The following is a 26,537-nucleotide window of genomic DNA, read 5'->3' as shown; positions in this document are numbered from 1 at the left end:
CTTCCCCGCCCACACCAGGCTCTCTATAGATATTTACATTGATAGTGAACTGTCAATCAGAGGAGGGGGAGTGTCAGACTGTCATGCGGCTGACTTTGTAGTCCGATCATTGATAAGGATCCTGCTGCTTAAACAAACATAATAAATAAACAATAGATCGGACCTTGACAAGACAGGCTTTCTTGAATTCTATGTTTTAACCCTTGCAGCATGCAGTCTTCAGATTACATAGCAAAAACCTGCTGACAGATTCCCTTTCAGAGAATTGAGTGGCTTTCACTGGAGTGCTGGTTCCCATCATTCCCAGCAGGGTGCCAGCTTTTTATCTTGGATCGTTCACGATCACTAATGTAGAGCGACCTTCTTTAAGAATACTTAAGTAGGATGGCTCAGTTACTACTGTGCTACTTAACTGAGCATGGACGGCCATCTGAGGAGAGACAGATGATGGACGAACAGAGCAGCCAGCAGCAGCATCATTTCTTTACATCACAGTCAGGTATCTTTGAAACGGGGCATCATGTTAACAGGATAGCATGTTAAATTGCTAAATTACTTGAGCAAATGTTTCTTGTTACAGTAAATGTAATCATGGCCATGGCCGGCCTTAGCTACGTGCGACTGGTGTGGTCACACTGGGCGCCGGACAGCAGACAGCAGATGGGGTGCCGCAGGGAGACAGCAACTCACTTTCATTTGCTGCTCCTGCGGTGCACAGGCTCCTGCAAGGGCGCCCTCTCTGTGCTCTGTTTCCTGTCTTCTCCCATCTTCACCACACACAGAGGGGGGAGGGGCACCTGCACTGCTTCGGCCGGAGAAGCTGCTTCTAAAGACCCTCTGAACTCCAGGAGGCCAGGAAGGAAAAAGTCTTCTATGTAGGTGAGTATAATGTGCTGTGTGTCATATTTGTCATGTATTATCTGCTGTCTGTATGTGTTATGTATGAGATATGTATGTCCTGTATAGTGTGCAATATCTAGCTGTCTGTCTATACATTCTATCTATCTATACATCCATCCTATCTACCTATCTATCTATCTATCTATCTATCTATCTATCTATCTATCTATCTGTCTCTGTCTGTCTATACATCCTATCTATATATCTATCTATACATGCATCCTATCTATCTGTCTCTATCGGTCTTTCTATACATTCTATCTATCTATCTGTCTGTCTGTCTGTCTATACATCCATTCTATCTGTCTGTCTATCGGTATGTCTGTACATCCATCCATCCATCCTATCCATATGTCTAGACATCCATCCTAAAAAAAGAAAAATAAAAAAATCATAAACCTTTTTGGGGTGGTAAGGGATGCATGGGAATACAGTAGATATAGTCACATGCACTTTATCACTGGGTTGTGGTGTGATTTTAACTTTTATTGATAAATAGTTTAAAATTTCAAATTAGTGTTACACTTTTTATTCCATTTCCATTGAAATTTACAAATTATTTTGAGATCCAAAAGCCCCCTGTTGCTCGACGCTCCCATGGAGCCGCTGAGGAGGGCACTGCAACTGTTGTCCACTGCCAACAGTGATGAGGAACCACTGGAGGCTTATGAGGCTTTAGGTATAGAAGACCACAAGCACTGATAGGATCAGGAACTCAAGGCCAGTTGATGTCTGTGTCTGGGAAGAGATGATGTACGATGCACCAGTCGTGACGTTGTCCATTAGACTTCAGATCCCGCCTCCAGAAGTGATGCAATGATCCCTGATGCATGCACCAGAATGACTTTGGTGCATTAGAGATTGTGCATCCTCCTTATTCTTCTACATCAGTCTGGAGGCCACACAGGAGGCATCTGAAGAATCTGCAGGAGATAAGACAAGGGTGAGAATTTCATGAGAAGAAACAGGTCTAGTGGTGATATAAGTGTCTGCTGAGAAGGGTCTACACTGGGGAGGACCAGGGGATTACTGGGGAAATCACTTCTGTACAGTCTTCATACAGATCTTGGAGACACCAGATGATTTTGATGATCCTGCACATGAGTCCTCCCACAATCAGCTGGTATTACAGGAGGGAAATGTTTGGGAAACTCTCCAGGGAAAATGTTTACTGCAAGAGGATAAATGACCATCTGAAGCGTTGAGTATCTTTGCTATCAGTATTAGTGTGGGGTCCTGATGGGAGGACCCTCTTCTTTTACCTATATTTGTTTTAATAAAGTTGAGTTCCAAATTTTCATACTTACTTTAAAGGTTGTTTTCTTTCTTTGTTGTTTCTACTGCTAGAGAAAGATACGACGCATTATTACTCAACTCATTGCAAGAGGAACAGAGTAGGAGATCCTAGTGCCTGCAACATCCCCCTCCACCACCCCTGGAGCACCCTGTGCAAGTAGCGTAAAATAGGACCGTTCTTACTGCCACCACTAGAGGGAGCTCACTGCATACTGATCTGTTATACAGGAAAATGGAAGATGTATAAATCCCTATGCATTGAGCGCCTTTCAGTGGCAGTAAAAAATAAACTGAAGGTAAGATGTCACTTACTAGTTCCTCTCTTTGATTTTCCTCATAAACTTTGGTGTCCACCACCGGTGTCTTTCCCTAAGAAATAAATAGATAAGATTAGTGATAAGTGGAAGACACTCCCCATGATAAGTCAATGCAATACCCTGAGACTGTGTCATGTTTAGTGACCAATAAATGAGGCTGAAGGAAAGTATGTGACCCCCTGAGCTTTAGCAGTGTAAGTCCAGCCCTGTTTGAATTACATTCTTAGCTAACAAACTCATTGCTTGACCTCATGTCCCAAAAGTCTAACGGCAATCCCATCATTTTATATTCAGATGTAACAAATATTAATTAGAAACATACACAGCATACAGTGTATAATAATAATAATAATTTTTTTCATTTATATAGCGCTTATTAATTCCACAGTGCTGTACATACATTGAAAACACTGTACCCATTGGGGCTCACAATCTAGAGTCCCTATCTGTATGTCTTTGGAGTGTGGGAGGAAGCCGGAGTACCCGGAGGAGACCCACTCAAACACGGGGAGAACATACAAACTCCTTGCAGATGGTGCCCTTGATGGGATTTGAACCCAGGACCGCAGCGCTGCAAGACTGCAGTGCTAACCACTGAGCCACCACAAGACTGCAGTGCTAACCACTGAGCCACCGTGCCGGCCCGTGTATCACTCTAGATTTCCATGGAGACAATCAATCACACTGCTGGGTTTATCCTAATGCCTTTGTTCATGTATGTGGCCCAGAAATCATATAAAAAGTATGAGGTAGAAAAGTGATCAGGGATTATTGTATGATCAGTATAGTTTATGTAGATTAGATTAAATGGGGGGGACAAAACTACCATAAAATGAAACTGCAGAAGATTCTCATAGTGACCACATGATTTCTGCTCAATAGGAGAATGTTAGCTGGGACCTGACCGGCTGCTGCAAACAAATGTTTCACTCTTACATTGTCTTTTCCTTCCTAAATCAACTAAGATCATTTCTAATATTTCACGGTAATATACTGTGTATATACATACAAATATGGCTTCTGTATCTCTTCCCTTTCTTTATTATGTTCTTCCTTTGTCTGTTTTTCTCCAGTTTCTTTCTCTTCTTTAATATTGAGGGTTCCCATCCCCTCCTCCACCTTCCACTCCCCCACCTCCATCTCCTCCTCAATATTACTCTTTATCTCCTTTATCACCTCCAACTGCTTTTTCATATTAGTTACTGCCTCCTTTATCACCTCAATCTCTTCTGTGATACAACACTTTGTCTCCTCCACCAACTCCTCCTCCTTCTTGTTATTTAGTGTTTCCTCTATCACTTCCATCTCCTCCTTAATATTACATTTTGCCTCCTTTGTCATCTCCATCTGCAACTTGATCATATTTATTGCCTCTTTCATTAACTCCACTTGCTCCCTGATATTCCTTTTTGCCTCCTCCACCACCTCCTTGATCTTATCCACTGTGTCTTCCATCAGCTCCTCCTTGATATTATCCACTGTTTCCTCCACTATCTCCTCATTATTATCCACTGTCTCCTCCACCACCTCCTCCATGATGTTATTAACTTTAACCTCTATCACCTCCACCTCCTCCTTATTATTATCCACTTTTTCCTCCATCACTTTCTTCTTGATGTTATGTACTTTCCTCTCTACCACTTCCACCTCCTCCTTGATGTTATCCACTGTCTTCTCCACCACCTCCTCCTTGATGTTATCCACTGTCTCCTCCACCAGCTCCTCCTTGATGTTATCCACTGTCTTCTCCACCACCTCCTCCTTGATGTTATCCACTGTCTTCTCCACCACCTCCTCCTTGATGTTATCTGCTTTCTACTCTATAACCTCCTCCTATTTGTTATTTACTGTGTTCTTCACTAGCTCCTTCTCAAATTTCTCTATAATATAAGTAGATAAGACAGTGACAGGTTAGGACATGCTCTCTGTGCTCTACAGTGGTATAAATGATGGCAGTAATGAAAAACAGAGTCATAAGGTGGCTCCATACAGTGAAGAGAACGTTTTCTGGTTATAGTCAGCAGTTGAGCGTTATCGTGGACACATTTACATTATCTTAACGTAGGAACATTTTGTTTTAAACACATCCAATTATATAACTTATTATTATTCCAAGATCTATTGATTAAAATGATCTTTGTTCGTGTAACCATCCCTTTAATCCCTTCAGGAAGTGGGCTATTTTTCGTTTTTGTAGTTTTGTTTTCTCTCCACTTCTTCCAAGAGTTGTAACTTTTTTTATTTTTCTATCACTATAGCTGTATGAGGGCTTGATTTTTGTGGAAAAAGCTGTATTTTTGAATGACACTGTTAACTGCACCGTATAATCTACTAAAAAAGAAGAAAACATTCCAAGAGGAGTGAAATTGTGAAAACATTACAATTCCACCATTGATTTTTAGGTTTTTACATCATTTATTGTACAATTAATATAACCTCGTAATATGATTCTCCAGGTCAGTACATTTACAGCAATACTAAATTTATATGATTTTTTTTTTATTTTAGTGTTGAAAAAAATTAGTAACAATTTGTTTGTGTCAGCAATTTCTGAAGCATGTACATTTTTTATTTTTCTGTGGATAGACTAAGATTCTGCGATGACCATAGAAAATGGATCTGTTATCCGATCCCTATTTATCTGCCAATTATAACTGATCCATTAAAAAAAAAATTAAAAAAAAATGGATCTTGTAGAAATGAGAGAAAAATGGATGACAAAATAGCAAGCAGTTTACAGATCCGTTTTCCATAGACTCCAATGTTAAAAAATCGGTTCCTTGAAAAATCAATATTTTCAGACTTGACAAATAAGTTGGGTTTGCACAACTTTTTTGCCAACAGATGTGTTCTATTGGATGATTACTGGACATGATAACTTAGAAATGGGGTAAAAGTTTGACATCATTTAAACTGAGGGGTTCACTCTTTGTTTTTTACTTGCTTTTAATATATGGAAAAAAGAGTGTAATGAATAAAATAGAAATGACAGACGAGAATGAAGGACACAACAGGAGACATAGTGTGGACTTACCTATCTCTCCACTAACTAAAACCCTCAAATGGAATGTGGGCCCTGCAGCTCCTTATATAACGTGTGTGATGTCATAGTGCAAGGGGAGGAGCCAGCATCCACAATATTCCATGACATCATCAGCAGAAGCAGCAGTTGGTATTTAACCCCTTAAGGACCCAGTTTGGTTGCTTTTTCTACATTGTTGGATATTTCATTTTGTGACAATACCAGTTTTTTATGGATTTGATTTATAGTAGGTGAAAAAAAGTTCAATTAGCCTTTTTTATAAAAGTCAGATTTATGACAGATTTGCTAGCAGAAAATAAAGTAAATTAGGGAAACCCGTCCCTCATTTTATTGGGCTCTTTCTTCTGTGTTCAGAAATACCCCCAATGTGACCGTTATCTGCTAACTAGACAGTGCGGGACCAAGAATGAAGGAACAATTTGACTTTTAGGCCACAAGAATTGAAGGCCCTTCTCAACCCTCAAGATATTCATCTAGGGCAAGGGTCTCAAACTTGGCTGGGTATATGGGCAGCACATAGAAAAAGAATCATTTGGGGGTCTGCATTATTTGCAGGACAAAGTGATAATTTTAGTAATGCCATATAATTTTTTTCTATACTCCTTAGGATTACTGTTTTGAATTTTTTGCTCATATTTTTAGTTTAAAAAAAAAAAAATTACATGCTTTATTTAGAATTTTATTTTTTTATTACATTTTATTTTTACATTTTATCTCTTTTTTTTGTAAGTAATATTGTTTTACAATTAGCACTGTATAATAATTTTGGCCAACATCTTGTAGTAAGGTTCTCATCCTGGTCCTCATCCTGTAGTAATGTCTCAAGTGGCACGGTGGCTCAGTGGTTAGCATTGCAGTCTTGCAGCGCTGGGGTCTTGGGTTCAAATCCCACCAAGGACAACATCTGCAAGGAGTTTGTATGTTCTCCCCGTGTTTGCGTAGGTTTCCTTCAGGTTCTTCTGTTTCCACCCACACTCCAAAAGACATACAGATCGGGAATTTAGATTGTGATCCCCAGTGGAGACATGCATTGCCAATGTATGTAAAGTACCGTGGAATCAATAGTGCTATATAAGTGAATAAATATTATTATTATCCAGTGGTAATGTGCCCATCCTTGTCACCTTGTAGTAATGTGCACATCCTTGTCCCCATCCTGAAGTAATGTGCACATTATTGAAAACTATAAAAAATATGGTTTAGAAGTACACAAAATATATATATATATATATAAGGAAAAACTCCTAAAATTTCAAATTTATTAAGATTAATTAAAATCGAGAATCTAAACGCAAATTAATCACACTTATCCCACAATGATGTGAGAAAATACAATAATTTTTAAGGGGGAGCTGGCCCTGATCAGCCCTACTCTCACTTCTACCTTGCTGCTGAGGTCGGCACCTTACTCTGGCGCCAATGGCGCCCCCACTCACCGAGGGCTGTCCCTCCAGGCCCTATCAGGCCCTATACAGATGAAACAAGGGACTAAAGAAATTATGTATAACAATAGCATACACTTTCAAAAGATGAAAATAATTGCACGTTAAATATACAATTGATCACACAATTATAGTACCAAAAAGAAACTCCATCAGGACTAATTGGCCAGGGAGTACATGCATGGGCCAAGGGCCCCAATAAACCACTCTGTGTAATAGACGGTCTAATTACTCTTACATATAATGGCCCTCACACCTCTTCACACTGTATAATGCTCCGCACTAGCCCTCCAAATAGTACAATGGCCTGCACACAGCCCTACACTTGATGGACCCTACACAATCGTTCACACTGTAAAATTGCTTGAATACAAGATAATGGCCATCAAATAGCCCTCTGTAAAGTATAAAAGCTCCCTCATAGCCCTCCAAATATTATAATGGCCCCTACAAGCCCCTCCAAATAGTTCAATGGCCTCCACATAGCCCACCATATATTATTACCCACCCCCCATAGTCCTTCATACACTGTGTGCAGACAAATTAGGCAAATGAGTATTTTGATCACATGATACTTTTTATACATGTTGTTCTACTCCAAGCTGTATAGGCTTGAGAGCCAACTACCAATTAAGTAAATCAGGTGATGTGCATCTCTGTAATGAGGAGGGGGGAGGTGTAATGACATAAACACCCTATATAAGGGTTGCATACTTATTAGGCAACTTCCTTTCCTTTGGCAAAATGGGTCAGAAGAGAGATTTGACTGGCTCTGAAAAGTCCAAAATTGTGAAATGTCTTGCAGAGGGATGCAGCAGTCTTAACATTGACAAACTTTAGAAGCGTGATCATCGAACAATCAAGCGTTTCATGGCAAATAGCCAACAGGGTCGCAAGAAGCGTGTTGGGCAAAAAAAGGCGCAAAATAACTGCCAATGAATTGAGGAAAATCAAGTGTGAAGCTGCCAAGATGCCATTTGCCACCAGTTTGGCCATATTTCAGAGCTGCAACGTTACTGGAGTATCAAAAAGCACAAGGTGTGCCATACTCAGGGACATGGCCAAGGTAAGGAAGGCTGAAAAACCACCACCTTTGAACAAGAAACATAAGATAAAACATCAAGACTGGGTCAAGAAATATCTTAAGACTGATTTTTCAAAGGTTTTATGAACTAATGAAATGAGAGTGACTCTTGATGGGCCAGATGGATGGGCCAGAGGCTGGATCAGTAAAGGGTAGAGAGCTCCACTCAGACTCAGACGCCAGCAAGGTGGAGGTGGGGTACTGGTATGGGCTGGTATCATCAAAGATGAACTTGTGGGACCTTTTCGGGTTGAGGATGGAGTGATGCTTAACTCCCAGACCTACTGCCAGTTTCTGGAAGAAAACTTCTTCAAGCAGTGGTACAGGAAGAAGTCTGTATCGTTAAAAAAAAACATGATTTTCATGCAGGACAATGCTCCATCACATGCATCCAACTACTCCACAGCATGTCTGACCAGTAAAGGTCTAAAAAATAATGACATGGCCCCCTTGTTCACCTGAATTGAACCCCATAGAGAACCTGTGGTCCCTCATATAATGTAAGATCTACAGGGAGGGAAAACAGTACACCTCTCGGAACAGTGTCTGGGAGGCTGTGGTGGCTGCTGCACGCAATGTTGATTGTAAACAGATCAAGCAACTGACAGAATATATGGATGGTAGGCTGTTGAGTGTCATCATAAAGAAAGGTGGCTATATTGGTCACTAATTTTTTGGGGTTTTGTTTTTGCATGTCAGAAATGTTTATTTCTAAATTTTGTGCAGTTATATTGGTTTACCTTTGGAAAATAAACAAGTGAGATGGGAATATATTTGGTTTTTATTACGTTGCCTAATAATTCTGCACAGTAATAGATACCTGCACAAATAGATATCCTCCTAAGATAGCCAAATCTAAAAAAAAAAACACTCCAACTTCCAAAAATATTAAGCTTTGATATTTATGAGTGTTTTGGGTTGATTGAGAACATAGTTGTTGATCAATAGTAAAAATCCGCTAACATACAACTTGCCTAATAAGTCTGCACCCCGTGTATAGCATAAAGCACCCCAGAGACACCCTTATAATATAATGCACTCGATGGTCTCCATACAGTATAATGCACCCCCCATAGTCCTCCATATATTACAATGCAACCACAATTGTTCTCCATATGGTTTAATGCCCCGCCATATTCCTCTATATATTATCATGCATCCCCCATAGTCCTCCATATATTTTAATGCACACCCCATAGTCCTCCATATAGTACATAACTTACTAATGTCCTCTAAGTTCAAATGCCACTGATATAATTTTAAACCATGAAAAACCTACAAAGACGTCAGGAAGTAAAGATATACGGTAAATAAAAAAATACACTTTATATTGAATACAAAATCATTACACATAAACACACTATTATAATTACCCATCAAGGGCAAAAGAAGAGGGACACATAACACTGAGACAGTAAAGAAGGGCAAATAAGTATGAGGTAACACACCTCACACAGCATGTAACAGGATAATATATATATATATATATATATATATATATATGTATAAATATATATATATATATATATATATATATATATATATATATATATGCAGATGTGTTTGTTTATATAAATCAGTTCCCCTATGCTGAAATATAATGGTTACATGAAAAAATGCAGGTCACCCTACACAGTCATACATACAAAGCTGGTACACATGTGTAACACAAAAGTACAGTTGATATCAGAAGTTTACATACACTGTCTAAAAAGACACATCTGCATGTTTTTCTCACTGTCTGTCGTGAAATCAGAATAAACCTTTTCTGTTTTAGGTCAATTAGGAACCAAAATCATTTATATTTGCCAAATGAAGAATAATGAGAGATACAGAGAGTGAGAATGTATTAAGGCATTTTTATTACTTTCTGAATATCTTTAAACTTTCTCCATTTATGTTCGGTATCTCCAGTTACCATAACATTGTCCCAATCTACACGATTAAGCTTTTCCCTTAATTTGTTGAAATCAGCTTTCCTAACATTCCAGGTTTTAGCATTTCCCCTTTCAAATGTTTTATTGGTCACTGCTGCCCAACTGCTCTCGGACCTGTAGATCTGAAATTATATCTGGTCTATTTCACAGGACCAAATTCACCAAATTATCTCCCTTGGTCGGTTCATCTAATATCTAATATAGAGAGGGAATTGTCTTGAATTTTAGATTATAACTTGCAGCTTTTAGCACAACCCGAAGATTCTGTGTCCCACTGACTGGATAGTTGAAATTTCCCATAATAAGGACCCAATTATTATTATTATTATTATTATTATTATTATTAATAATAATAATAATAATAATAATAATGATATTTTCTGCTTTATAGTTTGTTGCAGCATTTCATCCTCTACCTGTTCAGCTATGTTAAGAGGCTTATAACAAACCCCAGTTAGCAGCTTTCCATTATTCCCCTCCCCATGTACATTTACCCATACTGACTCTACATTGTTGCAGCTCCCCCCAATATCTTCCTTGTGCACAGGTCTTAAGTTAGATTTGATAAATATACACACCCCTCCACCCTTTTTGTCTTTCCTGTAATTTCTGAATGTGGTGTAAACCTCTACGTTGTCATCTAGTTATGGCTCTCACCTAGCCAGGTTTCCGTTATGCCCACCACATCATAATCCGTAGTTGACATAAGAGTCTCAAACTCATGAATTTTGTTTACAAGATTTCTTGCATTTGCCAGCAGACATTTAACACATTTCTTACTTTTCATCTCCCTACTTCCCTTACCTGTCCCTGCCCCACCTAAACCTGCCTTGACCTCTACTGTCTCACTCTCTCTGTCTACTGTATCTATCCCGAGGTCCTGCTTCTCCATCTATCTGACCATTTTCTCACCCAGCACAACTGTGTCTTCCCCATTGAGGAAGAGTCAGTCCCTACCATAGAGCCTGTAGCAGACTGAGAAGTCGGCCTAATTCTCCATGAACCCAAACCCTTCCTTCCTGCACCAAATTCTAAGCCACGCAAATATCTCCCTAACCTCTCGCTGTCTTTCTAGTGACGCTCGTGGCATTGGCAGTGTTTCTGAAAACACCACCTTGGAGGCCCTGGACTTCAGCTTCTCTTCTACTTCCCTGTAATCATTTTCAAGGACCTTCCACTTGCTTCTAACTTTGTCATTAGTACTAATGTATACCATGACCGCAGGGTTTTCCCCAGCCCCACCTAGTAATCTGTCTATCTGATCCACAATATGCCGAACCCAAGCACCCGACAAATGGAGACATTATTAGTTTATAGGGTGCCGACGCCAAGGTGTTAGTTGTTTTGGGGGTGTCCTCATTGCTTGAAGGGGGCACTTAGGACATTATAACTTTGAAAGAACCTTAAATAAAGCATATGGGGTAGTATTACTTTCTAGGTAGCATGGGTGGGGCAATAATACTTTCTATAGAACACTACTATTTTAGAGGCACGATATATCTTGCATGGTGTGTGTGTAGCCTATATGTGAGTGGGTGATAATAGTAATGATACAATTTTTAAAGTATGAGGTTACGTGCCCACAATCCTGACATGCAACGTCCTGGATACAACATGTCCTCTCCTGCGGGGCCACAAGTGTTCTCCGCAGGAGACCGCAGCTGTCTGTGCCCATAATCAGGGTTTGGGTCGTTGCGGTCTTTCTCTCTGTTCTCCCTTTGGAGAAAACTCAGGTCTCTGCAGCAATAAACTGATAAGCTGCGGCTCGGAAAGCCACACCACAGGTTGGGTTACGCTGCGGGAAAAACAAGCACCGTGGGCATGGGATTTCTAGAAATTCCATCCACTGTGCTTCTACTGTACAACGCAGCATTTTGGACGCAGCGAAAACATGCTGCGTCCAAAACGCTATGAACCCTGATCGTGGCCACACTGCTTTAGGGTCACTATTCCATGCCGCAGATGAAAGCAGGATTGGCAGTTAGGAATAGGTGGGGACGGAGCTAAAATGTGAAGTCAAATGTTCTTTCTTATGAACTATGCAGATATAAATCTTGGCTGGAAGAAGATGTAATGTCGAGCTAGACCAGATGGAATAGACGAGAAACGTGAACAACCCCAATCACAAAAACCCTCACTATATTATGTATACCAGAACTGTAATCACCTGTATGTTCTGCAAGACTGGTACCTATTTCTATATGGTCATTGTATATGGTGGCAATATCTGTATTTTTCAGCATGTTTTTTTTTTTTTCTCTTTTTTATTTGGTAACTGTAAAATGTATTTCAGTCACTATGTAGTGGAAGCTGTAAGTAATGTTGTTATTATTAGTAGGGTGCGATCACATCTGCGTGTATACAATTGCTGAGATTTTCAGCCAGAAAAGTTGGTGAGTGTCAGGTGTGTCCTGCGTTTTTTCGTCACCTAGCATCCATATACAGTTAGGTCCAGAAATATTTGGACAGTGACACAATTTTCGCGAGTTGGGCTCTGCATGCCACCACATTGGATTTGAAATGAAATCTCTACAACAGAATTCAAGTGCAGATTGTAACGTTTAATTTGAAGGTTTGAACAAAAATATCTGATAGAAATTGTAGGAATTGTACACATTTCTTTACAAACACTCCACATTTTAGGAGGTCAAAAGTAATTGGACAAATAAACCAAACCCAAACAAAATATTTTTATTTTCAATATTTTGTTGCGAATCCTTTGGAGGCAATCACTGCCTTAAGTCTGGAACCCATGGACATCACCAAACGCTGGGTTTCCTCCTTCTTAATGCTTTGCCAGGCCTTTACAGCCGCAGCCTTCAGGTCTTGCTTGTTTGTGGGTCTTTCCGTCTTAAGTCTGGATTTGAGCAAGTGAAATGCATGCTAAATTGGGTTAAGATCTGGTGATTGACTTGGCCATTGCAGAATGTTCCACTTTTTTGCACTCAAGAACTCCTGGGTAGCTTTGGCTGTATGCTTGGGGTCATTGTCCATCTGTACTATGAAGCGCCGTCCGATCAACTTTGCGGCATTTGGCTGAATCTTGGCTGAAAGTATATCCCGGTACACTTCAGAATTCATCCGGCTACTCTTGTCTGCTGTTATGTCATCAATAAACACAAGTGACCCAGTGCCATTGAAAGCCATGCATGCCCATGCCATCACGTTGCCTCCACCATGTTTTACAGAGGATGTGGTGTGCCTTGGATCATGTGCCGTTCCCTTTCTTCTCCAAACTTTTTTCTTCCCATCATTCTGGTACAGGTTGATCTTTGTCTCATCTGTCCATAGAATACTTTTCCAGAACTGAGCTGGCTTCATGAGGTGTTTTTCAGCAAATTTAACTCTGGCCTGTCTATTTTTGGAATTGATGAATGGTTTGCATCTAGATGTGAACCCTTTGTATTTACTTTCATGGAGTCTTCTCTTTACTGTTGACTTAGAGACAGATACACCTACTTCACTGAGAGTGTTCTGGACTTCAGTTGATGTTGTGAACGGATTCTTCTTCACCAAAGAAAGTATGCGGCGATCATCCACCACTGTTGTCATCCGTGGACGCCCAGGCCTTTTTGAGTTCCCAAGCTCACCAGTCAATTCCTTTTTTCTCAGAATATACCCGACTGTTGATTTTGCTACTCCAAGCATGTCTGCTATCTCTCTGATGGATTTTTTCTTTTTTTTCAGCCTCAGGATGTTCTGCTTCACCTCAATTGAGAGCTCCTTAGACCGCATGTTGTCTGGTCACAGCAACAACTTCCAAATGCAAAACCACACACCTGTAATCAACCCCAGACCTTTTAACTACTTCATTGATTACAGGTTAACGAGGGAGACGCCTTCAGAGTTAATTGCAGCCCTTAGAGTCCCTTGTCCAATTACTTTTGGTCCCTTGAAAAAGAGGTGGCTATGCATTACAGAGCTATGATTCCTAAACCCTTTCTCCGATTTGGATGTGAAAACTCTCATATTGCAGCTGGGAGTGTGCACTTTCAGCCCATATTATATATATAATTGTATTTCTGAACATGTCTTTGTAAACAGCTAAAATAACAAAACTTGTGTCACTGTCCAAATATTTCTGGACCTAACTGTAGCATATTATGTACTAATATGTAGCGATAATGGTAGTGAATATTGTGTAACAGTATTATTTGGGCCTTATATACTAGTTATTTTGTTAATATGGCCTTTATATAGTGTGTTTTAGAAATAGAAACAATAATGTACAATAATTATAAGTGTATAGATTCTATTAAAGTGGGAAAGGTGTCGTATAGGAAGACATGTACTTTGGGGTTTGGGCCCCTGATCATTTAATACCCTAGCGACGCCACTGCCCAACATACACTACAGTTCAAAAGTTTAGGGTCACTTATATATTTCCTTATTTTTGAAAGAAAAGCACATTTTTTTTCAATGAAGCTAACAAAAGTAAACATAAATACACTCTATACATTGTTAATGTGGTAAATGACTATTCTAGCTTCAAACGTCTGGTTTTTAATGCAATCTCTACATAGGTGTATAGAGGCCCATTTCAAACAACCACCACTCCAGTGTTCTAATGGAACATTGTGTTTGCTGTGTTGGAAGGTTAATGGATGTTTAGAAATCCCTTGAAAACCCTTGTGCAAGTATGTTAGCACAGCTGAGAACAGTTTTGCTGATTAAAGAAGCTATAAAACTGACCTTCCTTTGAGCTAGTTGAGAATCTGGAGCATTACATTTGTTGGTTCCATTAAACTCTCAAAGCCAGAAAAAGAGAACTTTCATGTGACAGTCTATTCTTGTTCTTAGAAATGAAGGATAGTCCATGCGAGAAATTGCCAAGAAAGTGAAGATTTTCTACAACGGTGTGTACTACTCCCTTCAGAGGAGAGCACAAACAGGCTCTAACCAGAGTAGAAAAAGAAGGAGGAGGCCGCACTGCACAACTGAGTAACAAGACAAGTACCTTAGAGTCTCTAGTTTGAGAAATCGACGTCTCACAGGTCCTCAACTGGCAGCTTCATTAAATAGTACCCGCAAAACGCCAGTGTCAACGTCTACAGTGAAGAGGCGACTCCAGGTTGCTGGCATTCAGGGCAGAGTGGCAAAGAAAAAGCAATAGTGCTTTTTTATGCAATGAAAAAACTTATATTGCAGTACAGAAACCCTAAAGGACAATTTTCAGGTAACCGTTTGATTAATGGTGGCCTATGGATATGTTTAACACTTGTGGCTGGAGGTTTTCAGTAGTATGAACATACTGTATATATTATTTCTTTATTTTACTCTCCCTTTTGTAGTTTTCTTGTATTTAGCATTGCTAACTAGTAATGATATTGCTACATCACTATTTTAATGGCTTTTGTGATATTCAAAGACTACGAAGCCTAAGGTCAAAAGACAGAGCAGGCAATATTGATGATTTATGGTCTGTGGGAGTATTCTCTTCCTGGGAACATATAGTTTGTTCCCTATGTAAACCTGAGAACAATGAACTCTGTTACAATTAGAACTGTGGGGTCATGTCAGCTCTTATTCTGGCATGGTGATAGGAAAGCAATTATGTTCAGTCTAAAATGCTCTAGAAAAGCAATAAATTTTGCGTCTTTAGTTTTCCCATAGCCCATGTAAAATATTGGCATTTTTATGCCAATACACAAATAGCTTCTTAAGAGAGGAAGAAGACTTGAAGTCTAGTGCCACCTGTTGGATGTAGCAATCCTAATCATCAATATCGATGCTTTAATGACCCTTGCCACATGACTTAGAATAAGAAGCCAAACCAGACATTCAGTTTGCAGACATGCGTTTTGAGGTGTTTGCTTCTTAGCAGTACAAAGCAACATAACTGATTTAGCTGCCACTGAAATATTATTATTACATCTGCTACATATTGGGATAGGGTCTTGTAGATGGGAATAACCCTTTATGCCTATATGTGTCCTCTATGGTGCCATGAGATAAGACCCTGATACACTTTATACTAACATTGGCCAATTTTTCCCAATATGGACAGGTTTGGACAATAGTCTAAAGTGTATGGGGGGCCACCGACAGATGATTGTCAGAGGAGATAAATAGTGTCATAGAGGTGTTGGGGGAACTGGAGCAGGGACCCCTAAACTGGCCCTCAGACTAGGGGCCCTGTGCGGTCCCTTATCCCAGAGGTAGGCTTGATGGTAGCCAGGTCTGAACCGCCAGTGTGACCCTAACCTTGTCCGAACCCTATTTTAATACTCCCTCTACCACACCCCAGGACGGGACTGGGGAAGCAAATCCTACAAATACCACAGGGGAAGACCAAAAAACATGCACACTGCAATCAGACGCAAAGGAGAGACAATACGTGCCCAGGAAGAAATAAAACACAGGGAAGAAATAAACTATTAACAGGAATCTTTCCACACCACAAAGGAAAGCACATGATAGATCACCAGGCTCTGGATCACTACAATAGGGACCGATGTCGCTGCAGCAATGCTAAGCTATATTCAGAGATGAGCAACCGATCCAGCACCTTATAAAGAGTGAAGGCGGCTGTGAGTGGTCAAAGTAGCCTGAGCCACAAAGCCAGCAAGGAATTAACTCAGCAGTGAAGCTAAAACAGCCATCGCCCAAGTCAGGCTAAGCAACTAAGAGACCTCAGTTTGTTTGTCAGTGGTGGTGAGTCCAACAACGCCATGACACCCAACGAGTGCAAAGCTGAACACTGCATGATAAATATCCAACAAGTCCTATTCAGACTGCCGATCCTTTTGTTCACTATTCAGAGATGTCTGGTAGCGGCTCTCCCTTAGAGAACCCAGGAGTCCTCAGCAGAGCAATCACCCCTGTGTATGGGGGAATTGGCTGACATAGCTGGCAGCTGAATGATCGACTGAACCATTATTTGACCAACCGTTATCCAATGTGTATGGAAGGCTTTAGGGTCCATTTACACTGTGTGAAAATGGAACTTTCTATCTTAAATTGCACAAAAAATGTAAAAGTACAACTTTGATTTTGTGCGAAATATATCAACATACAGTCACTTTGAAAAATATGCAAATGATAATCGCGGCTTAAGTGTTTAAATAACTAATGTCTAGCTGAAATCTGCACTATTATATGCCTATGGGGGGACCTATAATCTCGGTATCTATATATCTTATTTTTTAAGTATCCCATAGTTGTCTATATGCTAAGTACATAAGAAGTGCGCCCTTTTGCATACAATTATCTCTACATCTCTCCTATTCGAAAGCTATTAGGCTCTTCTTCTGCCAATAAAATACTGACTAGCCAGTGTAAGACACTGCACTACATAAATAATAGTGTGTTATATATTTCATCAAATGATCACATGTTCAGGGTCACTTCTGACACGTATATAATGCAAATACGTATTATACATAAAAAAATGTATTATAAAAAAATGAAAAACAATGCAAGAATTGCAGTTTTTGAGTCACCTTGTCTCAGCAGAAAATAATTCAATTAATTAAAAAGTTTTGCACTCAAAAACTTTGCTAATGACATACATGAATCAGCCTCTCGCCACCCTACCCCCAAAAAAGAATGAAGCCCTAAGGCTGTGTGCCCATGATTAGGGTTCACAGCGTTTTGGACGCAGCATTTTTCAACTGTGTCTAAAACGCTACCATGTACAGTACAAGCACAGTCGATGAGATTTATAGAAATCTCCTGCCCACTGTGCGTGTATGGCTCACAGTGAAAACTGACCTGCGGTGCGGCTTTCCGAGCTGCGGAAGGTTAATTCTTTGCTGCAGAGACGCGAGTGTTCTCCATAGAGAGAACTGAAGAGAGAGACCGCAACTGTCCGAGCCCGGATCGTGGGCACGAGCAGCTGCGGTCTCCTGCGGAAGAAATCCGCAGCCCCATATGTCAGGACCTGCCTCATCCATGACGGTGTGGGTCCTGATTGTGGGCAAGTACCCTAACAAAGCTTTTAAAAAAACGTTATGAGTTCAATAAATTTGGTATCCCTGCAATCATACTGACCATAGAATGGTGTAAACAGGTGATTCATAAATAAAGATGAGTACAGATGGGTTATAGCTCAGCACACTTCTCATTAACCCCTTCACAACATCTGCCGTATATGCAAGGCGCATGTCAGAAGCGGTTGTATGGAGCTGGCTCACAGGGTCAGCCTGCACCACCCCCGACAGGTAATGGATGTGTGTTGCAGCCAGGACCTACCGTTAACAATCAATGATGGAGCCTAATTCCACCCACGATTTTCAACCTTTTAAATCCCATTGTCAAACTCTGACAGTGGAATTTAATACACGCCGGCATGGGAGCGTGCCATTTTAAGACCCCCATCAGTGCACCTATGACGTGATCGCTGGTCACCAATGGGTTATTATGAAAGCAGGACGTCTGGTGAAGATCTCTATGCTCATAGCGGCACTCGTTTTAAACCCTGCCTGTGGCCAGGCTTCACAGGAGACTGTGATTTACACTATATGCAGCAACAAATAGGTTATATTATAGTATCCTAAGGGGACTATGATAAACACTGAAAAGTAAAAAAAAGTGTGTTGAAAAATATGAAAACAATAAAAAAAAATAAAAAGGTCAAAATCACCCCACTTTTGCTCCATTAAAAAGAAAGATAATAAAAAAATACACACTTTTAGAAAAACTACAAACAAAAGAATGCCAAAACTTTGGGTTTTTTTGGTCACTGCAATACCACAAAAAATGCTGTAACGAGATCAAAACATCAAATCTATTCCAAAATGGTATCAATAAAAATGTCATTTTACCCCTTCAAAAGTAAAGGCCGCTTTACAAACTGCGACATCGCTAGCGATGTCGCTAGCGATAGCACCCGCTCCCGTCGTCTGTACGTCACGGGCAAATCGCTGCATGTGGTGAACAATATCGCTAGGACACGGCAAACGGACTTAGCTTCCTAGCGACGTCGCTGTGGGCAGCGAACAACCTCTTTTTAAGGGGGCGGTTCGTGCAGCGTCACAGCGATGTCACACAGCGGGCCACCAATAGAAGCGGAGGGACAGAGAGCAGCCGCATTCACGTCACTCTCAACTCGTTGCCGGAGGACGCAGGAACGCTGTTCTTCGTCGTTCCCAGGGTGTCACATGTAGCGATGTGTGCTGCCTCAGGAACGACGAACAACCTGCGTCCAGCACAAGCAACGATATTTTGAAAATGAACGACGTGTCAACGATCAACGATTTGGTGAGTATTTCTGATCATTAGCGGTCGCTCGTAGGTGTCACACGCAACAATGTCGCTAACAAGGCCGGATGTGCGTCACGAATTCCGTGACTCCAGCGATATCTTGTTAGCGATGTCGTTGCGTGTAAAGCGGCCTTTAGCCATCACAAGGCTCCATCAACCAAAAAATGAAAATGTTACTGGTCTTGGAAAATGGAAACACTACCCCAAAATTTTTTTGCAAACTTCTGATTTTTTTCTCAACCACTAATTTTAATTAAAAAGAAACAGGTTTGGTATTGCAGTAATCCTACTGATGAGGAGAATCATATTGTGAGTTCCTTTTTACCACTAAATGTACATGGTAAAAGCAATTTTCAAAAACCATGTCAGAATTCCATTTTTTTCTCAATTTCTCCAAATTTGAAATCCCCCCCCCCATTTTACAGTATACTATGTAGTAAAATGAATGGTGTTATTCAAAAATGCAACTTGTTCCACAAGAACCAAAGCCTAATATGTCTATGTGGATAGAGAAATAAAAAAATAGGGCTCCTGTGAGTAATAGATTCATGAAATACAGCAACACAGAGAATTTCTGATGAAGGACCATGATTGGCCGAAACGTCATTTAGTCGTTTGTTATGGACTGTTCCTGATTGTCTATAAATCCACGTCATTTACAAAGTATAATAAGTGCCGAGTTTTATTACTATGTGTTTTGTGGATAGGGTGTGTTATTGGACATCAAAGTAGTATTTTTCTCTTAGTAAATGAATCTCATTTTTGCTTTAAACCATAAGATGTTAACTTGAATAAAGTTCGAGTTCAAGAATGGGAAACAATATGCATTTTTATATTCGGTTTCAAATAAAAAAACAACTTTACTGTCCTTTCCAATTTACAAACGGATGCGTTATTCTTTAACAATGAAATTAGTCAAGCTTATTGAGTTCCGTTTGCTGTATACATTTTTTAAGTGAGAAAAAGAGACAAATATAGATAAATTGCACAGTTCGTTTGACGAATACGGACTGCACAATGTGAGAGCACCCCAAACCAAAACCAGGAATGGAACAATTTTTCACAAGGTGTTTGGCTTTAAACTTGCCGTTTGTCATGACGGCATCAGACGCTGTTCAGACTACAGACTCTGACACTCCACACTATAGCCTTCTCTGGCGCTTCTAAGTTGCATAGGCAGGTTCGAGCGTCGACCAGACGTGTGCTCATTAGTGATCGGGCTAGCAGGAGATAATTCATGCTAGCCTGCTGGTTACCTTTTGGATCACATGTTACGGGAGACCTATCACAATTTCTCCCAGCCTCTTTAAGATGGAGGAATCTGTCTTCCCATGCCGACTTTAGCACTTTACTAATTCGGTCCCTGTGCTGTTCTGTTCCAGTTGCTAGTGATTTATTGCATGCTGCTTGGTGTACTGTGGAAATCCTTTTGTCATCTGGTTATTTCCTCCCTGCCCTTTATTTTCTTCTGATCACGTATTGTCTTATATCTCCGTGGGTGCTAGCTGTCTTATAGAGTTTTAGTTTCTTTGTTTGTCCATATTTGTTAGTTCAACCACCCCTGTTCTAGTCCTCCCCTGGGGTGGGGGAAAGGGGATATTAGATCAGATCAGACATCGTCACCATTAGACGTATGTCAGGAAGTAGGGACAGCTAGGGCATCCTAGTCTGAAGGCCAATCTAGAAGCCCCGATCCCTAGTTCTTTTTTACCCACTCCTGGTTTTGGCTTACAAATACTGAGGTAAAAAACTCACCAAATACTGAGTGTGTGCACGTGGCCTTGGTTAAGGTTGATTTCACTGCACCGACCACCACTTACAGAGGAGGAAAGGCTGACCTGGATTGAAGGTGTGATAGAGACCTTGCTCCCCAGCATGGAGTAAAGCGGGCTTTACACGCTGCGATATCGTTAATGAATTATCGTCGGGGTCACGGTGTTTGTGACGCACATCCGGCTTCATTAACGAGATCGCAGTGTGTGACACTTATGAGCAACCTTAAACGATTGCAAAAGCGGTCAAAATCGTTTGCCGCGGAAAGGTCGTCCTGAAACAAAAAATCATTTTCTGCTTATTAGCGATGTTGTTCCTCGTTCCTGCGGCAGCGCACATCGCTGTGTGTGACACCGCAGGAGCGACGAACATGTCCTTACTTGCCTCCACCGGCAATGCTGAAGGAAGGAGGTGGGCGGGATGTTACGTCCTGCTCATCTCCGCTTCTATTGGACGCCTGCCGTGTGACGTCGCTGTGACGCTGAACGAACTGCCCCCTTAGAAAGTAGGTGGTTCGCTGGCCAGAGCGACGTCGCAGAGCAGGTATGTGCGTGTGACGCTGCCGAAGTGATAATGTTCGCTACGGCAGCGATCACCACATATCGGCCGTACGACGGGGGCGGGTGCTATCGCGCTCGACATCGCCAGCAAATGCTAGCGATGTCGCTGTGTGTAAAGCACGCTTAAGTGTTGCACCAACTCCCCGCCTTCATTGTGTATTATCGTTGCTGTGCGGCTGGTGCTCCATTCCTCCTGCTTCTTAGTTAATAAATTGCATTTTGGGTATTATAATATAAAAAGTCATTCTCAGGGAATCTTTTGACCAGTGGTCCCATAATTTTGGTGCAATTCACAGCATATTTCCATACATTACATTGGTGGCCCCCCACATACAAAAAACACTTTTGCGGAAACCACTTTTTTTCTCTGTATATAAGCTAGGAGATAGTAAAGGTGGAATAAATTTCACACAGATCAACTTTTTTTTGCTACAAATCTGCACTAGAGTTGAGTGAGTACCTAGCTATTCGTACTCGCTATACTCATGAGCACTGTCTAATACTCGCGTATTCATTTCGAATAACGTGTGCAATGCAAGCCAATGGGGAAAAACACACAATGTAACGAGTAACCAGAATTCTGCAATATTCGGTACTCACATGAATAGTACGGCATTTGGGTTACTCGTTACTTTGCGAGTTTTTCCCCATTGACTTGCGTTGCACATGCTATTCGGAACAAATACGTGAGTATTAGACAGTGCTCGTTATGAGTATAGCGAGTACGAATAGTTAGGTACTCACTCAACTCTAATCTGCACCCTTTATTTAAAACCTTGTTCAATTTTTCATCTCGATATAGAAAATGTATAAATTGTTTAATGATTTCTGTTGTGTTGCGGTATTTAGAACTATATGCAGCAGTAAAAGTTACTGGATCATTATTTTGTTTTTTTATTTTTCCTATAGGTTTCATTGCCGTATAAATACATTTTCAGGCCTAAAACACACTTCCGCAAAAAAAAGTACGTGTCTCACGGTCCGTTTTTCGGGTCCGTGTTCCGTTTTGTTTGGGGGCGTTTCTCCGGTACGTATGGCATCCGTGTGATGGCGTATGCGAGCCGTGTGTGCGTGTGGAATGTCCGTATTGACATAAAATACGTACGTGTGCTGTCCGTGTGCTGTCCGTTTATAAAGGCCAGCATTCTTACCCAATTAACGTTGTTAATCATTCATCATGAGATCCTGGTGTTTTTGTTTGCCATCAATTGACCTGATAGATTGGTAACAAGTGTTTCAGATTTTGTGATTAAAAACGGACACGGACGATACGTGCTGAACACGGACATATTCCGTGTGCGGTCCGTGCAGGCACGGACCCATAGACTAAAGCGGGTCCGTGCCTGCGTGCTGCCAGCCAAAAACGGACATGTCGTCCGTGTAGAAAAGCGCACACACGTACTTACCACACGGACACACGTTCCGTGTGATTTTACGTGTGTGTGCCATCTACCATTGAATAACATGGGTCTCCGTGTCTCCGTGTCTCCGGTACGTGCAAATACGTACCACACACGTACAAAAAAAACGGAAGTGTGTTGCGGGTCTCATAGACTGCGTATCTAACAATGATATATATTGGGTTTAACAAATAACAAAACACATTTTCCAAACGGTGCCCCGGTTCAATGGCAATTAAGGAAATATTTTTTGGGGGATTGATGTGAGCTGTGTAATGACAGCTGACATCAAGGGGTTACTATTGGAGAGGCGTCTATCAAATACACCCATTACTAACCAAGTAATAAAAAAAGACACACACAAGAAAAAATAGTTTATTTGAATAAAAACTTCCCCAAACTATCGTTCTTTCACTAATTTATTATCAAAAATGTTCCAACAAAGCTCCTCTGCAGGCCCGGACTGACAATTAGCCAAGATGGGAGAATGCCCGGTGTGCCTTTGGCATTAAATGGCAAAGTGGGCCACTGGCTCTTTAAGACTCCGGCGTAGAGCTCTGTGTGCGCCATGGCGGCCCTTGTCTGAGTGTGCGCTTTGGCAGCCCGTGTGAGAGCGAATGCTGGCGGCACACTTTGCCGTTCAATGCCGAGGGGTGACTGCCCTTTAAGACTCCTACGTAGAATCCTGTGCGACACACTCGCTCTGACACTGGTATCCGCGGCACATACAGGGCTCTTTCTGTCTGACACTGGGCAATGCAAGCTTCAGAACGTCTTTTTGTGTGTGAAGTTTGGCCTCTCCTCACCCAGCCCCTGGGATCCCACTCTTCTGCATGTTCCATGCCCGACGCCCATTGTCCTATGCAGAACCCTCTGCACCTCTCCTTCATTCCCACATCTCATGGATCTGGATGAGTTTCAATATGGAAACTTTTTTTTATGTACATACAGCAGTCACAGTATCACCTATGTAATGTATATGGACTACTGTATGTACATTACATAGGTGATACTGTCAGCAAATCACAGTATCAGCTATATAATGTACATACGGCAGTTTATATACATTGTATGTGATACTTCGACTGCTGTATGCACGTTAAGTAGGTTTTACTGCTATTGCTGGCAGTATCACCTATGTAATGTATATACATCAGTCGTAGTATCACCTATAAAATAATAATAATAATATTTATTCACTCATATAGCGCTACTAATTCCACAGCACTTCACATGCATTATCATCATCACTGTCCCTATTGGGACTCACAATCTAAGTTCCCTATCAGCAGGGCCGTATTTACCACTAGGCACCCGTGGTCCCGTGCCTGGGGCGGCAGGTTGCGGGGGGCGGCACCTTCTGGCAGCAAAAAAAATATATATATTTTTTTACACAATCTATTCCTCTCCGTTATACAGTCAATTAAATCCGCTGTGTTTTTGGAGGGGGGGGGGAGGCATACCTCAATTTATTTGTATCCGCATCAATTAAGACGCGAATGCAGACAAACAGCGGTGGCCGGGCACAGGGAGCTGATTGACCCCGGAACTGCCGGCGCCTGCACTTCCGGGGTCACAGGCACGTGCCAATCAGCTCCTTCCAATGTGCTGCGTCTAATGCTGTGTGGACATCACATGCAGAGCTCACAGCAGGACGCCGCGGAGGACGCCGCGATGGATGCCGGTGTCAGAAGAGGATACTCGCGTGAGCCAGGAAAATGGCGGCGGGCACAGGAGCAGGTAAGTGCTCGCAGAGCTGAAGATTCATAAGGCGTGTTTGGGTGTCTCTAATGCAGACTTTAGATCTGCACATGTGGTGCATGTGGTGGGAGAGAGGCTGATAGGGGGGGAGACTTGGGGGAAGTTAGGCTGCTAGTGGGGGAGACTTGGGGGAAGAGAGGCTGATACTGGGGGAGATTTGGGGGAAGAGAGGCTGATACTGGGGGAAGAGAGGCTGATACTGGGGGAGACTTGGGGGAAGAGAGGTTGATACTAGGGGGAGACTTGGGGGAAGAGAAGCTGATACTGGGGAGGCTGGGAGGAGAGAGGCTGATGCTGGGGAGGCTGATGCTGGGGAGGCTGATGCTGGTGGAGGCTGGGAGGGGGAGGCTGAGGCTGGGGGAGGCTGGGAGGGGGGAGGCAAGATGCTGGGGGAGGCTGATGCTGGGGGAGGCTGATGCTGGGGGAGGCTGGGAGGAGAGAGGCTGATGCTGGGGGAGACTGGGAGGAGAGAGGCTGATGCTGGAGGAGGCTGGGAGGGGGGGGAGGTTGATGCTGGGGAGGCTGATGCTGGGGGAGGCTGATGCTGGGGGAGGCTGGGAGGAGAGAGGCTGATGCTGGGGGAGGCTGGGAGGGCGATGCTGATGCTGGGGAAGGCTGGGAGGGGGAGGCTGATGCTGGGGGAGGCTGAAGCTGGAGGAGGCTGGGAGGGAGGCTGATGCTGGGGGAGGCTGGGAGGAGAGAGGCTGATGCTGGGGGAGGCTGGGAGGAGAGAGGCTGATGCTGGGGGAGGCTGATGCTGGGGGAGGCTGGGAGGGGGATGCTGATGCTGGGGAAGGCTGGGAGGGGGAGGCTGATGCTGGAGGAGGCTGGGAGTGGGAGGCTGATGCTGGAGGAGGTTGGGAGGAGGGAGGCTGATGCTGGGGGAGGCTGATGCTGGGGGAGGCTGGGAGGAGAGAGGCTGATGCTGGGGGAGGCTGGGAGGAGAGAGGCTGATGCTGGCGGAGGCTGATGCTGGAGGAGGCTGGGAGAGAGGCTGATGCTGGGGGAGGCTGATGCTGGGAGAGGCTGGAAGGAGAGAGGCTGATGCTGGAGGAGGCTGGGAGGGGGAGGCTGATGCTGGAGGAGGCTGGGAGGAGGGAGGCTGATGCTGGGGGAGGCTGGGAGGAGAGAGGCTGATGCTGGGGGAGGCTGGGAGGAGAGAGGCTGATGCTGGGGGAGGCTGATGCTGGGGGAGGCTAGGAGGAGAGAGGCTGATGCTGGGGGAGGCTGATGCTGGGAGAGGCTGGGAGGAGAGAAAGGTTGATGCTGGGAGGAGAGAGGCTGATGCTGGGGGAGGCTGATGCTGGGTGAGGCTGGAAGGAGAGAGGCTGATGCTGGGGAAGGCTGGGAGGAGAGAGGCTGATGCTGGGGGAGGCTGGGAGGGGGAGGCTGATGCTGGGGGAGGTTGATGCTGGGGGCAGAGAGGCTGATGCTGGGGGCAGAGAGGCTGATGCTGAGGGCAGAGAGGCAGATGCTGGAGGCAGAGAGGCTGATGCTGGGGGAAGCTGGGGGAGAGAGGCTGATGCTGGGGAAGAGAGGCTGATGCTGGGGAGAGGCTGATGCTGGGGGAGGCTGGGGGGAGAGAGGCTGATGCTGGGGCAGAGAGTCTGATGCTGGGGGAGGCTGGGGGGAGAGAGGCTGATGCTGGGGGGAGAGAGGCTGATCCTGGGGGAGAGGCTGCTGCTGGAGGCCGGGGGGAGAGGCTGATGCTGGGGGAGAGGCTGCTGCTGGAGGTGGGGGGAGAAACTGCTGCTGGTGGAGTGGGAGAGAGGGGCCAATGCTAGAGACAGAGGACAAGGGTTGAGGGATAGTGCAATGAC

The 26,537-nt window shown here is 42.9% G+C and overlaps 1 protein-coding gene across 2 annotated transcripts; it reads right to left on the bottom strand.

Annotated features, from left to right (window-relative positions):
* Positions 1-1,428: 1,428 nt before the first annotated feature.
* Positions 1,429-4,360, bottom strand: LOC142284948 (uncharacterized). Of its 2 annotated transcripts, none has more exons than XM_075333243.1 (4): positions 3,523-4,360; positions 2,509-2,565; positions 2,208-2,243; positions 1,429-1,823 (listed from the first exon to the last, which is right to left on the bottom strand). In XM_075333243.1, exons 1-4 carry the CDS (start codon positions 4,113-4,115, stop codon positions 1,775-1,777), a joined length of 735 nt encoding a protein of 244 aa, XP_075189358.1. In that variant the 5' UTR covers positions 4,116-4,360; the 3' UTR covers positions 1,429-1,774. The 2 variants fall into 2 exon arrangements, with proteins under 2 accessions (XP_075189358.1, XP_075189359.1); XM_075333244.1 differs by having other exon boundaries at positions 2,208-2,240.
* Positions 4,361-26,537: the final 22,177 nt, after the last annotated feature.

Source organism: Anomaloglossus baeobatrachus, chromosome 2 (assembly GCF_048569485.1).
Source record: "Anomaloglossus baeobatrachus isolate aAnoBae1 chromosome 2, aAnoBae1.hap1, whole genome shotgun sequence".
Taxonomy (NCBI): domain Eukaryota; kingdom Metazoa; phylum Chordata; class Amphibia; order Anura; family Aromobatidae; genus Anomaloglossus; species Anomaloglossus baeobatrachus.
This window is presented reverse-complemented; position numbering and strand designations above follow the sequence as displayed.

Coding starts and splice junctions, on each gene's coding strand:
- LOC142284948 (XM_075333243.1), bottom strand. CDS start 4,115: ATGGAGGAAAAAGTGGATAATAATAAGGAGGAGGTGGAGGTGATAGAG. Junction 2,566..3,522: donor GAGATACAGAAGCCATATTT/GTATGTATATAC, acceptor TTTATTTCTTAG/GGAAAGACACCGGTGGTGGA. Junction 1,824..2,207: donor GAAAGAAAACAACCTTTAAA/GTAAGTATGAAA, acceptor TATCTCCTGCAG/ATTCTTCAGATGCCTCCTGT.